General features: G+C 44.0%; 1 protein-coding gene across 1 annotated transcript; it reads right to left on the bottom strand.

Annotated features, from left to right (window-relative positions):
* Positions 1 to 362: 362 nt before the first annotated feature.
* Positions 363 to 9,407, bottom strand: LOC145406037 (cytochrome P450 3A31-like). The gene is made up of 7 exons (XM_080277225.1): positions 9,329 to 9,407; positions 8,779 to 8,969; positions 5,693 to 6,377; positions 4,714 to 4,932; positions 3,518 to 3,578; positions 658 to 848; positions 363 to 532 (listed from the first exon to the last, which is right to left on the bottom strand). The coding sequence occupies exons 1-7, from the start codon at positions 9,405 to 9,407 to the stop codon at positions 363 to 365; spliced, it is 1,596 nt and encodes a 531-aa protein (XP_080133351.1).
* Positions 9,408 to 15,973: the final 6,566 nt, after the last annotated feature.

Raw genomic sequence — 15,973 nt, 5'->3', positions numbered from 1 at the left:
TACTGAAGGCTGTCTCTAACCCCTTCGTTCCTGAATAACACACAAGAATACAGTAACAGAGCAGAATCAGAAATAAATCGGTAAGGAAGAGGTGTTTGTAAGCTTGAATAACACACAAGAATATAGTAACGGAGCAGAATCAGAAATAAATCGGTAAGGAAGAGGTGTTGGTAAGCTTCCTGAAAAACACACAAGAATATAGTAACGGAGCAGAATCAGAAATAAATCGGTAAGGAAGAGGTGTTAGTAAGCTTCCAGAATAACACACACGAGTATAGTAACGGAGCTGAATCAGAAATAAATCGGCAAGGAAGAGGTGTTAGCAGGTTTCCCGACAGTACTGGACTAGTGCCGTACGTGTCTCATTCGTGTTTGCGGGGCGTGAGGAGGATGTGAACGCCCTCCTTTGGCCTCTGCAGGAAGGGTGAGCTTTCCAGCTTGATATCCTCGTGGCCTGGCGGTATCCTGAGGTCAGCTGCCAGGATCAGCTTGGCCACGGCTACTTTGGTCTCCATCAGGGCGAACCGCATGGCTGGGAAAGAAATATCGTGTAATTAACAACTGAAATGCGTCTGTAAAGGAACCAGCCCCATGTCCTCTTCTGACCCCATGTCCTACTTTGTCCCTATGACCTATTCTGACCTCACATGACCTCACCTAGACAGTTCCGTGGCCCCACCCCAAAGGGCATGTGGGTGAAACTCTTGACGTTGGCCTTGTTCTCGGGCAGGAAGCGGTCAGGCCGGAAGTGCTTGGGGTCAGGCCAGTAGCGGGGGTCATGGTGAAGACTCCAGACCGGAAACTGCACGAACTCCCCCTCCTTCAGGTGTAAATTGGTTCCGGGGATGCTGCAGGAAAGGTGGGTGGAAAGGTTTTTTATTACACCTTTGATTTAATTAGCTATATACCTGTCTGTCTATGTATATTTCTATCTATCTAGCTATCCTTCTATCTTCTAGCATCTGTCTATCTGCCTATCTATCTCCCCCTCCTTCAAGTGTAAATTGGTGCCGGGGATGCTGCAGGAAAGGTGAGTGGACATGTCTTGAATATACCTGTGTTTGTCTTTGAGGTTTAATTATTACCCCCGCCAAGGAGATTAAGTTTTCACCCTTGTCCGTTTGTTTGTTAGTTGGTTTAGTTTGTGAGCAAGATTACCCAAAAACTACTGGTCGGATTTCCACGAAACTTGGTAGAAGAATGGGTCTTGGCCCAGAATAGACTCCATTAAATTTTGGTGCGGATCCAGATAAAGGTGCGGATCCAGGATTTTTTTTTTTTTTTTTTTTTTTCACTTTAACATTGCGAGGTAGGGCGTTTTTGTACATTTTCGTAAATTTTTCGGTGAATATTGCATGATGCAAAAAATCAGGCCTATTTAGGATGTTGGTATCTTCGAATGTGTACAGTTTGGCGCGGATCCATATAAAATTCCGGATCTAGCGGATTTAAATATGCTTTTACAGGGGGGTGGTCTTTTGCCATACTGGATTAGACTTGATGGATTTAAAAGGAACTGCATGTTGGGCCTTGGCGGAGGTATGTGCTCTACTGAGTGCCATTCTAGGTTATCTATAAATCTGCCTATCTATCTATCTATCTGTCTATCTACCCATCTACATGTCTATCTTTCATCTGTATGTCTATCTGTGTATCTACTACTACTACTACCACCACTACTACTACTACGGCTGCTACTACCACTACTACGGCTGCTACTACCACTACTACTACGGCTGCTACTACCACTACTAATACTACGGCTGCTACTACCACTACTACTACTACGGCTGCTACTACCACTACTACTACTACGGCTGCTACTACCACTACTACTACTACGGCTGCTACTACCACTACTACTACTACGGCTGCTACTACCACTACTACTACTACGGCTGCTACTACCACTACGGCTGCTACTACCACTACTGCTGCTGGCTGCTACTACCACTACTACTACTACGGCTGCTACTACCACTACTACTACGGCTGCTACTACCACTACTACTACTACGGCTGCTACTACCACTACTACTACTACGGCTGCTACTACCACTACTACTACTACGGCTGCTACTACCACTACTACTACTACGGCTGCTACTACCACTACTACTACTACGGCTGCTACTACCACTACTACTACGGCTGCTACTACCACTACTACTACGGCTGCTACTACCACTGCTGCTGCTGCGACGGCTGCTACCGCTACTACTACGGCTGCTCCTACCCCTACTACTACTACGGCTGCTACTACCACTACTACTACTACGGCTGCTACTACCACTACTACTACTACGGCTGCTACTACCACTACTACTACTACGGCTGCTACTACCACTACTACTACTACGGCTGCTACTACCACTACTACTACTACGGCTGCTACTACCACTACTACTACTACTAGTGGCCACCACTACTACTACTACTAGTGGCCACCACTACTACTACTACTAGTGGCCACCACTACTACTACTACTAGTGGCCACCACTACTACTACTACTAGTGGCCACCACTACTACTAAACCACAACTGCCACTACCACTACTGCTACCACTACTACTGCCACTACCACTACTACTACTACTACTACCACTACTACAACCACCACCATTACTACTACTACTACTACCACTACTACAACCACCACCATTACTACTACTACTACTACTACCACTACTACAACCACCACTACTACAACCATCACCATTACTACTACTACTATTACTACCAGTACTACTACTACAGCTGTACACCATAATTTTACATACATATGGTTCTGTTCATCATTAAGTTCTCAAGTGTTCATAGTGTTCATCTGTTCATCTCTAAGTGTTCACCTATAAGTGTTTACTGTTCCCTGTTCTTTGCGTGTACCTGTTCAAGTGTTCATGTTATTTATTTCCTGTACACTTTGTTTTAAAATGTTCAACAGTTCTCATCCCACACACTGTTCATCATTACACCTCTTGTTCATCATTACACCTCTTGTTCACCATGTACACCTCCTGTTCACCATGTACACCTTTTGTTCACCATGTACACCTTTTGTTCACCATGTACACCTATTGTTCACCATGTACACCTCTTGTTCACCATCTACAGTACATCTCTTGTTCACCATGTACACCTTTTGAAGAGAGAAACCTTTACTGTACGCAGGAAAAATCATCTGGAAATTTACCAATATGGCGGGAATCGGACTCGGGACTCTCCTGTGTACAGTACAGGTATCTCTCTTCATTCTGACTCGCCGTAAGTGCTTGGGATAGATTAAAAGCATCTACTTGCCCGAGTGCCAGGGGGTTGACTCACCCTCTTCAGGCCCACAGTGGGGGGCGGAGGGACGTTGGTTACAAGATTGTGACAATGTGAATTAACTTTTACCTGGTCGTGGTGTAATGGTATGCTGCCTGGCTCTCACCTGAAAGTCCCGGGTTCGATTTCCGGCATATTGGTAATATATTGGATGATGTGCACATTTTGTTCATGTACACCTGTGCTCACCTGTAATCTTTGGTACACATCCGGTCTACAAACAGCGCTGGGGGGTAGAGCCTCAGGGTCTCTGTAAAGGGAAGAGGAAGACCAATGTAAACTGCCATGACTGCCTTGGTATACTGCCTACCTATCTATCTGTCTCTCTCTCTCTCTCTCTCTCTCTCTCTCTCTCTCTCTCTCTCTCTATATATATATATATATATATATATATATATATATATATATATATATATATAAGCAGTCAAAACGCCAGCTTCAATAATATATATACTCCCTGGGATTTTGATTTACTGTAGATAAAACTGAATGACTGCCTCGCCAACCACATCAAACGTTGCCCTCTTCACTCCAGACAGGAGTAGATTTCAAACACACACACACACCACCTACATGTGAACCAGTAGGAAGTTGAGTTCAGTGTTTAGGTTCACAGTAAGTACACGCACACACACACACACACCACCTACATGTGAAGCAGTAGGAAGTTGAGTTCAGTGTTTAGGTTCACAGTAAGTATACACACACACATACACACACACACAATTTAACTCTTCAGTCAACCTCACCCAATGGAAAGACACCCAGAATTATAAGGACATGTGGAGAGAATGGAGAATGAAAGACTGACTAAGAGGGTGTATGTAGGTGTAGTGGAGGGAGGGGGAGACCGATGATGAGTGGAGGGATGGACATGAGTGGTATATGAGGGAGGGGGGAGTGAGTTGGGGGGAGGGCAGTCAAATGGTGGGTGACAGCGACTTGGAGGCGTTTTGTCTGCGGCCACCCTTTGCGGGATTAGGGAGTCGGGCTATAGATAGGTAAATAGATAATTAGGACACACACATGATTTCTAGGCCTAGGAGTCACGTCAAAGGCCTCTTGTAAACTCCTGAAGGCACCAACAGACACACACTCCTTTCAGCTGATTTGCAAGAAGGAGGGGTGGGTTAAATCGCCTCAGCCCTGCCTGAGATAGGGTGAGGCAAGATAATGATCTAGTGTTGATGGGAGAGCGGAAGATGAAGCAGTATGACAGTATGAGGGGCAAGGGGTCGAGAAAATAAAGCACAGAATACGCGAGAAAACACAGCACAAATTTAAAATGCAGGGCAAATTTAAAAGGCAGGACCATTTAAAAGGCGGGACAAATTTAAAAGGCGGCACAAATTTAGAAGGCAGAACAAATTTTATACGGAACTCACCCATGACACAGGCCTCGAGGAACTTGGCCTCCATGACCCCCTGGTAGGTCAGCTCGCCCTCCTCCTCCACCAGCTGCTCAAGTTCCTGACGAAGGCGCTGCTGGGGCTCGGGGTTCTTGGCAAGGAGGTGTGAGCAGAAGGACACAGTGGAGGCGGTGGTGTCGTAGCCAGCCACCAGGAACAGGATGCACTGCGCCACCAGCACTTTGTCGGTGAGGACTGGCGGTGGACGAGATCAAAATATAACCCAGTTTGGAGTGAATTACTTAATATAATCCAAAAATAATCACATTTTGAATGAATTACTTAATATAGTCTTAAAATCAATCTTGAGGGATAAAATTTACAGGATGCACTGCGCCACCAGCACTTTGTCGGTGAGGACTGGCGGTGGACGAGATCAAAATATAACCCAATTTTGAATGAATTACTTAATATAATCCAGTTTTGAATACATAATATAATCCTGAAGTCAATCTGAGGGATGGAATTTAGCAAGATATGGTTTAGGAGAAAATGAAGAGTGAATGTGAGGAAATCAAGAGAGAGAGAGAGCCATCAACGATTTTGGGAAAGATAAAGGTGTGCAAAAACTTAGTAATTCAGAGTTTGTCTTGGGCTAGTTAGAGTGTTAACAAGAAGGTGTAATGACTGTTGGTAACTGGAGAGCCATGGAGACAGTCACTCAGAAATATCAAGGCCCAATTTTCCCCAGACAACGAAATACAATCTTTCAAATTTACCATCCAGGTCCCGATATTATACCTATTTCAGCTCTACGTAGGAATAGGACAGGATGAAATAGACCCTGGACAAAGATCACAGCATTGGCCCGGGAATCGAACCCGGGACCTCACGTCCATGGTCCTAGTGTACTCCCGATTACATCACTTGCACCGCAGATGAAACTTTTACAGATATGGTAGAATAGAAGACCTATGAAGAGATAGTGTAGTAATAAAAGGCAAAGGTCAATCACCGTGCTTAGGGGAGGCAGTGGTGGTGTCAGAGTCTTCAGCCTGCGCCTCCAGCAAAAGGTCAAGGAAGTCCCCCCTCTTTTCGCCGGCTTTGCGGGCCCTGATGGTCTCCTCCGCTACACTCCGGAAGAACCCAATCTCCTCTGAGTCCTCCTTGAAGCCCAAAGCATTGAACAGCCGTGGCAAGGTCCTCATCATAAAAAACCTCAGTAGCACTGATGGACTTGCAGCAAAAAAAGAGTCTGCTTTTTGGGCAAAAAGAGGTTTTTCTTGTGTGAGAGAGTTGCACTCGATGCCAAAAGCACAAGATGCGATAGTATCCATGGTGAATCGTCCAGCTTTGTCCTTCATGTCAACAGACGGATTCTTTTGTGCATCTTTCAGGCAGGAAGATACAAATGTGTCAGCAAGTCCACACATGAGCGGGAACATGCTTTTCATCTTCCCACTGGTGAATGTTGGGGACAGGACAGCACGTAAGTCCTTCCACTCCTGATCCTTCTTACTTCCCAGCATCTGACTCGAATAGCTGTCAGGCTGGTTCACACCAAAGGGGCGCCTGTTCACGAAATGATCAAAGTCCTTTACGAAAATGTTCTTCATTATGTCCGGGTCACACACTGTCAGTACGGGAATGAAGCCCTCATACAGGCCAAAGTAGGGACTGTTCTTGTAGGTGTGGTACATCTGAAACCAAGAAAAATAAAATACTCTCAGCCCCAGTAAAGTATGATAGTTATTTAAGTACACAAAATATTTATATAACATCCCATACACCAGAAGCTTCCCTGGGAGGAGAAAAAAATCTTAATCCGTCTCTCTGGAAATCAGCAACTGTGATTAGTAATCTCCTTTAGCTAAGACAATTCCCTGTAACTTATTATCTCTTTTAAATACAGTTTCTTAACATGGGCACTATAAAACATGCATTTTGTAATTGAGATACTAAAAGGACATGGCAGACGAGAGGTGATTTCAGTGAGAGTAGGCAGGATACAGAAGCGATATTAAGGGATGAGGTAACCATAAATATATTTTTTAAACCCTGTCTTACACTTTTCTCAACTCTGAAGAGGTAGCCAGCAGGTAAATTTAGAGAGTTTGGTGATTCAGGTATGTACTGTGAAAGACCAATACGCTGTTGGCACGGAAACAGGTCAGCCCAACCAAACACTAATGGATTGTCCTCATTCTTACCCCTCTTAAATTCTGTATTGCCAAAAACCGGATGCCTTTCTGAAAATACAAGCTAGAAAAAAGGAAAGAGGGGGAAAAGAGAGAAAGAAAGGAATATAGGCATTAATATTTCATTGCACAATATGTAACACCAGCACACTATGTAATGTCTGGTGTTCAGGAAGACGTACACATCCTCTAGCCCAGAATGCAAGCACACAATGTATGACAAACACATACCAGATGATTAAGAATTTCGTGGTGAATCAAAGACATGGGGTAACTGATGAAAACCAGTTAGTTCACGTGATGGAAACGTACCAGATATTACACACATACATACATACACACACACACGTGTCTCCCTGCCAGAAACCAACCAGTAATATATCAAGGGAAATTTGAAATGAGAGAACCAGAGAAGGCAGAAGGTGACTGGAGAGACAAGGGAAGGAAGCTCAGGGGATAGGGTAGAGTAGGATGTTCACAATAACACTGACAATACGTGGATCAGGTCACTCTATCCATCACATAATTGCATCACAGTAAAAACCCCTTAACCCCAGAGTGTCTATACCTCATCTTCACTTACGATACAATATAGACGGAGGGGCAAGGGAGACAGAGAAATACTTACCTCAAGATAAAACCCACAACGAACTATCCAAAGCCTCATAACCTTATATCGGTAACAGCCCACACTACTGGTGACAAAGGTGCCTCGCCAGCCTACATCTACAATCCCAACCCCTAGCTACGATTATTATCTACACACACACACACACACACCAGTGGATTTGAGTTGTGAACCCTTTATACTGCCATGTCTTAAGCCCTGTCCACACGAGCGGTCAATGCCCGCGGGCACAAGCGAGCGCAATTTACGCATTTGCCCGCGGGCACAAGCGGTGAGCCCGTCAACAGGCAAACTGCTCGCTTGTGCCCGCGGGCATTGCCCGCTCGTGTGGACGGGGCTTTAGCCTCTGTGTCTTCATACTGGGACACTCAAGCGTTGTGTGGCAGTACATGGTATTTAAGACAGAGAGGTTGCTGATACCTGGTGGCAGCCATCATCCACTCACTTGATGTGGTGCTGCCTCCTTCTTCCTTCAACTGTATCATTCTTTCCATGAGTGCCCTCCTCTCTTCTTATTCTTCCTTCATTCCTGTCACTTTTTATCACTCTTCTTTCCACTCCAGGTGGCTCTGCACTGAGTGACAAGTCTAATGGTTTCGTTTATCCTAGGAAACAATTTATGGTGTTGGGTGGTAACCCTATCATAACATAACGGAGTGATGTGGAGTCTACTATGGTGCCCTTGTTAACTGGGTGGAGTAACGCAAATGCGGCATCCATCCAGAAACCAAACCTCCACAATCTTCCCCGTGCCTTGCTGTGGTGAGATGTCTGCTGCAGGGGAAGATCAGTTCACTACACTGGATGGCTCTGTGAGGGTGGTTGCTTGTCTGTGGTTGATGGGTTTGCTCAGCTAGACAGACTGGGATCACTTATCAGTGGTTTATGAGAGGTTTAACCCCTATGTGCCAGTTGACGTGTATAGCCATCACGATTTTGGGCACAGAGAAATGCCGGTTGACGTGTATAGCCACAAGCATCTTCCCGCCACCCTTTGAACTTTAATGTATCCTTACTCACCAACGGGACCACCTGGTGACATAGGGATACTTTGATTTGAAAGAGGAAGAGTTGATGAGTCTTGTGCATCTTTAATTTTTTCTCTGGCTCTTATAGTTTGGCAAATATTAGGGTCTGAAGTAAAGGTTTTTTTTCCAAAATCACGATATCCCCCATAGGGAGGAGCCTGCAACATCAGAAAACCCCTGCATGTAAGGGTTAAGCCAAAATAACCATCTGTGGAGAGATACCAGGTTCTTCTAGTTAATGTCTCACATTGTCGAGGGCCACCCAGCGATTTTCGAAGGGTGACATAGTCCGGTGGATGTGGCCGAGGAAGGGGAGAGTGGGTGGGGATGGAACTCCTCTGCTGGCCCAGTAGTTGTAGCGCCATCTTGAGTATAACCACGCCGTCACCAGCACCAGCACCAACATTACCCACGTCACCAACATCCTGATCCCTTTACCTGGCAAAAACAAGAAGAAGAATGCTTGAATTATAGACCAGTCAAGTATGTGATGGTCATTTCAAACAGGCTGTCAGTACTTCCCAGTCCCATCTACCTCAAGTTTCTCACACACACACACACACACACACACAGCCATTGACCTTACATGCAACTAGGTGAAGGAAATTAGAAGGCAGCAGCTCGTATTTATGGGTATCGAGTACACGAGGAGAATCATTTAAATTCCAGTCCTCTCCTAGACTACGAGAGCCCATTGTTTAAATTACGTGACACTTCTCATTAAATTACGCGCCACTTGTCTGTTTAAATCACACGCCACTTCTCTAATTTACGTGCCACTCCTCTGTTTAAATTACGTGCCAATTCTCTGTTTAGTTTATGCGCCACTTCTCTGTTTAATTTACGCACCACTTCTCTGTTTAAATTGCTCGCCATGACTCCGTTTGAATTACGTGCCACTTGTCTGTTTAAATTACGCTCCACTTCTCGTTGATTTAAGCACCACTTCTCTTTAAATTACGCGCCATGACTCTTTAATTTATGCGTCACCTCTGCTTAAATTACGCGCCGCTTCTGTTTCACTTTTAGGTAAAGAAGAGAATAAAAGGATAATGGTGCAGGTTTAGCCTAGCAATTGCACAAAGGTCATTAAGGTAGTGGATTTTTAGGGCACATAATCTTGCAAGTCGGTAAGATGACGGATTTTTAGAGTACATAATCTTGAAATCACCACACCGCCACCACCACCGCTCCCGACACAGCCCAAGCCCCAGGACTGTGATGTGTTTACGTGCCAGACAGCAGAGAGAGACAGAGGTGCGATTGTGGAGTCCTGCATTCACACACTGACAACACCAATAAAAGATAAGTAAAAGAGTATCAGCACCTCAGGAAAGGAAGTATTTTAGAATGTGCTGAAAGAAACTGATGACCAGCAAGGAAATTTAGTAATGACAGGAAAAGTACAGTCTTAAACAGGTGGTTGAGATGGGAAAGCAGTGGTGTGTACTATCTATGGTTCCATTCCACATCACAGCTATTAAACACAATAATTTTACATTCTTATTTCTTTAATATGGGTAGAAGAAAATTATACACTGAGGTGGTTTGGCCATGTGGAAAGGATGGAGAGCAAGAGACTAACGAGGGGAGGGTTTGTGAGTGAGGTAAGGGGTAGAGGAAGAGGAAGGCTGAGGATGAGATGGAGGGATGAAGTGGAAAAGTATATGAGAGAGGGGTGTGAGCTGGTAGGAGGGCAGAGAAATGGCAGGGCGACGTGGAGGCGAGTTGTTTGTAGCCACCCTTTGCGGGATTAACCCCTATGCGCCAGTTCCTCGCCCGGGCTGCCGTGCCGGGAGTGGTAGCTCGCTCCTGTAACCCTAGCGGGGCTATATAGTCCAATACAGGGCTTAGCTCGGGAGAACTCCATTTCTCCCATTTTCTCCCCTATGCGCCGGTTGACGTGTATAGCCAGCATGATGTTGGGCATGGGGCAATGCCGGTTGACGTGTATAGCCACAAGCATCTTCCCGCCACCCTTTGAACTTTAACTTATTATTACTCATCGACGGGACCACCTGAAGATGTGGGGATACTTTCATTTGAAAGAGGAAGAGTTGGTGAATCTTATGTATCTTTAATTTTTTTCTCTAGCTGTTATAGTTTGGCAGATATTAGGATTTTTCCAAAATCCGGAAATCTTCTGTAGGGAGGAGCGTACGACATGGAAAAAACCTTGGTGAGTAGGGGTTACGGCATCTGGCGATAGATAGATAGATAGTTATGGTTACAAAATTGCCAGTTAATTATGCAAAGCATTTCTTCTGGGATATTGTAAACAGGGAACTAATTACCAAGGAATATGGGAGACTACGATACAGTAACAACATTTAAAAGTGGCCTTGTTATATATCCACCTTCACATCCTCAACTGGCTGTCACAAAAGCTAAGTGTTTTCCTTCCATCCAGGTCGGAGAGAACACGGCCAAGACCTCGACATCATTAAGAGATTAGCGTCACACCTTTCTACATTAAGGCAGTGAAGAATATAGCACTCCATCCTGTGATATTTCCATGAGAATATACAGTGTTGCATGGTGATCATTTTACTTTGTCTTGCTGACCTCTGATGGAAGGACTGGTGGGTGGGGGAATATTCTTAAATTTCTCTATCTTCGTCTCATAAAAAAGATACCACAGCTATAGTTTTCTCTGTCATACATGGACACGAAGAGACAAGTACTGTAGGAGTGTTGCTGTTTGCTCTCCTCTATGTTCCATTTCACAAAGAGTCTCTCACGGGGTTTTGCAGTGACTATGAATTGTTTGAGCGATGGAAGTGGCTGGATGAGATAGGTAAGGAGATATGCGTGACGAAGGCTACATCACTTTCTCTTTCTTTCCTTCTTTCTTTATGTGTGTCTATCCTTCTTTCTTTAATTTTCTTTCCTTCATTCCTTCTTTCTTTGTCTTTCTGTGCATCTATTTTTCTTTCATTCTTTCTTTCCTTCATTCCTTCTTCCTTTCTTTCTATCTGTCTATCTGTCTATCTTTCATTCATTCTATCATCCTTTCCTTCTTTCTCTCCATCTTTTTTTCTTTTTTTTCTTTTTTTTTTTTTTTTTTTTTTTTTGAGTGGTTCCATCTCACAGCAGCGCAGTTTGGTGTGGCTCGCTTCTCTCACGAAATAGATCCAAGAATTTCAGTTCTGTGTTGAGTCGATGGATGTGCGTTCCGTAATTCCTGATCGCTGTGTTGATAGTTCCATCTTTGTGCTTTCCTGTTGGTGTTTCCGAGCCCCTTCCCTCCATGTAGGGGTGCTGGGGCTTAAGACGATGCTGTAGTCATGATGAAGGAGGCATAAATGGTGTCGCTGAGTCATGGTGGTTCAGCAGTCACGAGCGGTCATAACATTGTATCAGATTACAAGTTACACGCACATCACGTCAGTAGCAGGTGACATTCATACTAACGGTGATGTGGGTCTGTAAATATCCCTGTTAGTACTACTAGAGATTGTACTTACGCCCTGTTAGTACTGCTAGAGGTTGTACTTATGCTGAGAGCCAGCGGGGGAGGTGGGCACTGTCGCTGCGAGAGTGAAAGAGGCACTGACGCGACACGAGAGGTTGCCACTGAGGACTTTATTGGCCTGTGTCCTTGACGGGGTGATGGGGAGTGCCAGGGGGAGAGGCGGGGAGAGGGGAGGATACAGTTTAGGGTACAGGGTCAAAGCTTGGGTGTGGTGGAGAGTGTGGGTGTGGTGTGGGGATGGAGGGGTGGGAGGGAGGAGGGGAGGGCAGGGGGAGGTGGAGGCAGTGACAGTGGAAGAGATAAAGTTGTGGGGATGAGGAGGGGGTGAATAGGAGGGAAGGGAGGGGAAGGAAGGGTGCCTGGGGAGGGGTGGGGGCTAGGGTGGGTGGTTGGGGAGTGCAAAAGAGTTCAGGGGGAGGTTGTAGTGGATGACGGTGAGGAGTGGAGGGGGGAGGTGTGTGGTGGAGGGGGGAGGGGGAGAAAGCAGATTACAATGCTCCTATCACTGTGACTAACATATTTTTATCACGCCTCATGTCTTTGCATTGTAAGTATTAGTGTCACATTTTCCGTTGGGAGTAACATGATATTTGTTTATATTACAGTTTTAGTGAAGAAAACTTTTAATCATCATCATCATCATCATCATAATCATCATCATCATCATCATAATCATCATCATCATCATCATAATCATCATCATCATCATTATCATAATAATAATAATAAAAATAATAATAAGAGCAATGATAATAACAATAACTAATAATAATAATAAAACAACAAAAACAATAACAACAGAAACAACAGTAACAACAACAACAACAACAACAATAATAATAATAATAATCAGGAAAATTCGTCTGCTCAAAAGGTCGGAACGTGGAATTCGGCGCCTTCCGCAAATCACTTTATTTACAAACCCAAACCCATTTTATTCAACAATCCCTTGACCTTCCTTGACCTCTGTGACCTGCATGGAAAATTTCAGAAAGCTAGGTCAACTCTAAGTGCGCTTTTAGAACTAAAGAAAGTGCTAAAAATTGTACTGTACCTCAAAAAGTGCTAAAAATTGTACTCTACGTATGTACTGAAAATTGTACTCTACCTCAAAAAGTGCTAAACTTGTACTCTGCCTCAAAAAGTGCTAAGTCCTAAAAGTACTAAAAATTGTACGCTACCTCAAAAAGTGCTAAACTTGTACTCTGCGTCAAAAAGTGTAAAAATTGTACTCTGCCTCAGAAAGTGCTAAAATTTGTACTCTAGCTCAAAAAGTGCTAAACAAAATGTACTCTACCTCCTATATAACAGACCTGTGGAGAATTGGACTAGATTTTAATACTATAAATGTCAGGGAGGGGGAGGCCAAGGATGAGATGGAGGGATGGAGTGGAGAGGTAGGCTATATGAGAGGAGGGTGTGAGCTGGGAGCAGGGCAATGAAATGGCGGGGGACAGGGCGACGTGGAAGCGATTTGTCTGTGGCCACCTTTTACGGGATTAAGGCGTCTGGCAATAGACAGACAGATAAACAGAAATATCAGTAAAAACATCAGTAAAAAATAGCTTTGCCCTACACTGGTTCTCTACTGGGTCAACAGGCAGTGATATACAGTAATTTTTCGTAGCATTTTATCTATTGGAGCATCTTAACCCACTAGGCCACCAGGCATCCGTTTGGTTATATGGTCACCACCCAGCGTAACAAATGGCTTCCTGACAGTAAGCCATTTAATTTGTCAGTATGGGCACCCGAATGTTGCGCTACATCAGGTGAGTGGATAGTGGGTGCCTTTGCCTACCCCATCAGTAAGAGCAGTGCTACATCAGATGAGTGGATGGTGGGCCGTGTAAAAATTCGTCGTGGGTGCCCACCCAACTACCCACCCACCTACAGTACCATAGTGCCCATGTGTCTGCCCACCCACCTATCTACCTGCCTACCACCGTACCTACATACCTACCCGCCAGCCTCCCTCAGTGCTTACCTACCTACCTACTTAACAGGGGCGCTCCCATGCGGACGCACGTGTGACCACTGTATGGCCCCCAGCCAAGAAAGGGTCCTCTGGGGTCCTGTTGAGGAAGTGTCCTCAACCTTAGGTGAACCTCATATGGAACAACAATAAATAGTATCATATAATCAAATATGTTACCTAAACATATACTCAATCATCATTAAAAGAATTTGCTAACTTTATCATCATGTAAGTAATGAAAGAACACACAATGTAATAGTGTATAGAAAATTAAATAGTTACCCCTGTCCTTACTGGTTTTCTTTAGTTACCATAATCTTGTTTTATACAAAGTCGAATGCTGGATTTCGGTATCTCTTTGATATTTTGGATAATTGATAGCCTGAATGATTATTTGATAAAACAATGGTTTTATTACAGGTTAATTTCCTACATAAGGGACTCACAAGACTATCGATTATTATTATTATAAGTTATGTCTCGAATGCTGGAGAACGTTCATTGTTTACAATCGGAGAAGGAGAGAAGGTGGTAATTCATTTCTTTGTTTCATAACAAGTTATATATCTCTTAGGAGTTTGTTTTTGCATTTTTTATGCCTGCAGCCTCCATAAGAATCCATAGTTACGTTTCTAGATACTGAGGAATTGCAGCAGCCGTCAATTCAACCATTTCATTGGGCTAAGGGATGCGGATAGCCTGTTACTAAAGGCAGGGAAACACAGCCATAGTGAAATACCACAGTAATAGAAGATAGGAATATTCTTTGAACATTAGGGATAACTGCCATTTCGGATTTTCGGTGCTACACTCTACATGCTTCACATCTAAGCTTATTATGATATAGACTGCTTAAGCCTATATGTGTTCGTGGCATTAAAAAAAGAAAATGTATTTTTGAATAACGACACCTGTATAAGTTTTACCTAGATAAAGATTTATGTCATTAATTGCTTCTTATAGCCTATAGTTCATTGTTTATTGTTAGGTTAAATATGCTATGCCCTGTTCATCACAAGTTTCTAGTAATTCAAATTTCAAAGCTACAGAATTCTTCCAACTCCCACGTAATTTTTAATAATGTAAATATTCCCACTGCTATTATTGACATTCTTGGTGTGACACTAAATACTAAGCTGGACACCCTATGTTAGATCCACTGCCAAAGAAGCCTAAAAAAATACTGGGACTCCTATACAGAATCCGAGAATTTTTCACAGACGAGCAATTGGCCATAATGTTGTCTTTATATCTTGGCCTAATGATTTGTGCATATAGTGGTAGTACATGGATGAAGTATAGAAACCTAAACACCCAACTACCTCCCTCCTGTCCTCCCACAGTCCCTGCCTACCTACCTATCTGTCTATCTCCCTCCCTCCCACAGACTCCCTACTTACCTACCTACCTACCTTTCTCCCACAGTGCCCACCCTCCTACCTCCCACAGTGCCTAGCTACTTACTACAGTGCCTGCCTACCTACCTGCTTACTTACCTATTTACCTATCTTCTGACTGTGCTCACTCATTTGTCACAGTGCTACCTGCCTACCTATCTACCACAGTGTTATACCTACCTACCTTCCTACTTACTTTCCTACCTACCTAGCTACTGCAGTGATTACCTACCTACCTTCATACCTGCCTGTCTGCTTCCCTACGTAATTACCTACCTACCTACCCTCATACCTACCTATCTTCCACATTGCCTACCTACCTGCTTGCCTACCAACTTACCTACCTACCTATCTGCCACATTGCCTACTGATCTACTTGCCCACCTACCTACCTACCTCCCTGTACCGTTACAACTGCATTCATTTAACGTCATTTGATTTTACTGAGCTGTGAGTGAGTATGCGTAACACTTAGAGATACAGATAGCGCTTAAAGATTGGTGTAACGTTGTAAATCTAAATACAATAAAACAGTAACTTCCTTTCACTTTTTTAATATATATGATACAAGGAACCACAACAGAAAGCACAA

This window comes from Coenobita brevimanus, chromosome 69 (genome assembly GCF_032717465.1).
Source record: "Coenobita brevimanus isolate Jiangsu-jjx chromosome 69, ASM3271746v2, whole genome shotgun sequence".
NCBI classification, from domain to species: domain Eukaryota; kingdom Metazoa; phylum Arthropoda; class Malacostraca; order Decapoda; family Coenobitidae; genus Coenobita; species Coenobita brevimanus.
This window is presented reverse-complemented; position numbering and strand designations above follow the sequence as displayed.

Bases quoted from the DNA above. Each gene is read 5' to 3' on its own strand.
- LOC145406037 (XM_080277225.1), bottom strand. From the start codon at position 9,407: ATGGCGAGCAATTTAAACAGAGAAGTGGTGCGTAAATTAAACAGAGAA. The intron at 6,378-8,778 runs GTGAGACATTAA...TCTTGGTTTCAG, and splicing joins GCTGGGTGGCCCTCGACAAT to ATGTACCACACCTACAAGAA. The intron at 849-3,517 runs GTGAGCACAGGT...CCTTTCCTGCAG, and splicing joins ATGTGTACCAAAGATTACAG to CATCCCCGGAACCAATTTAC.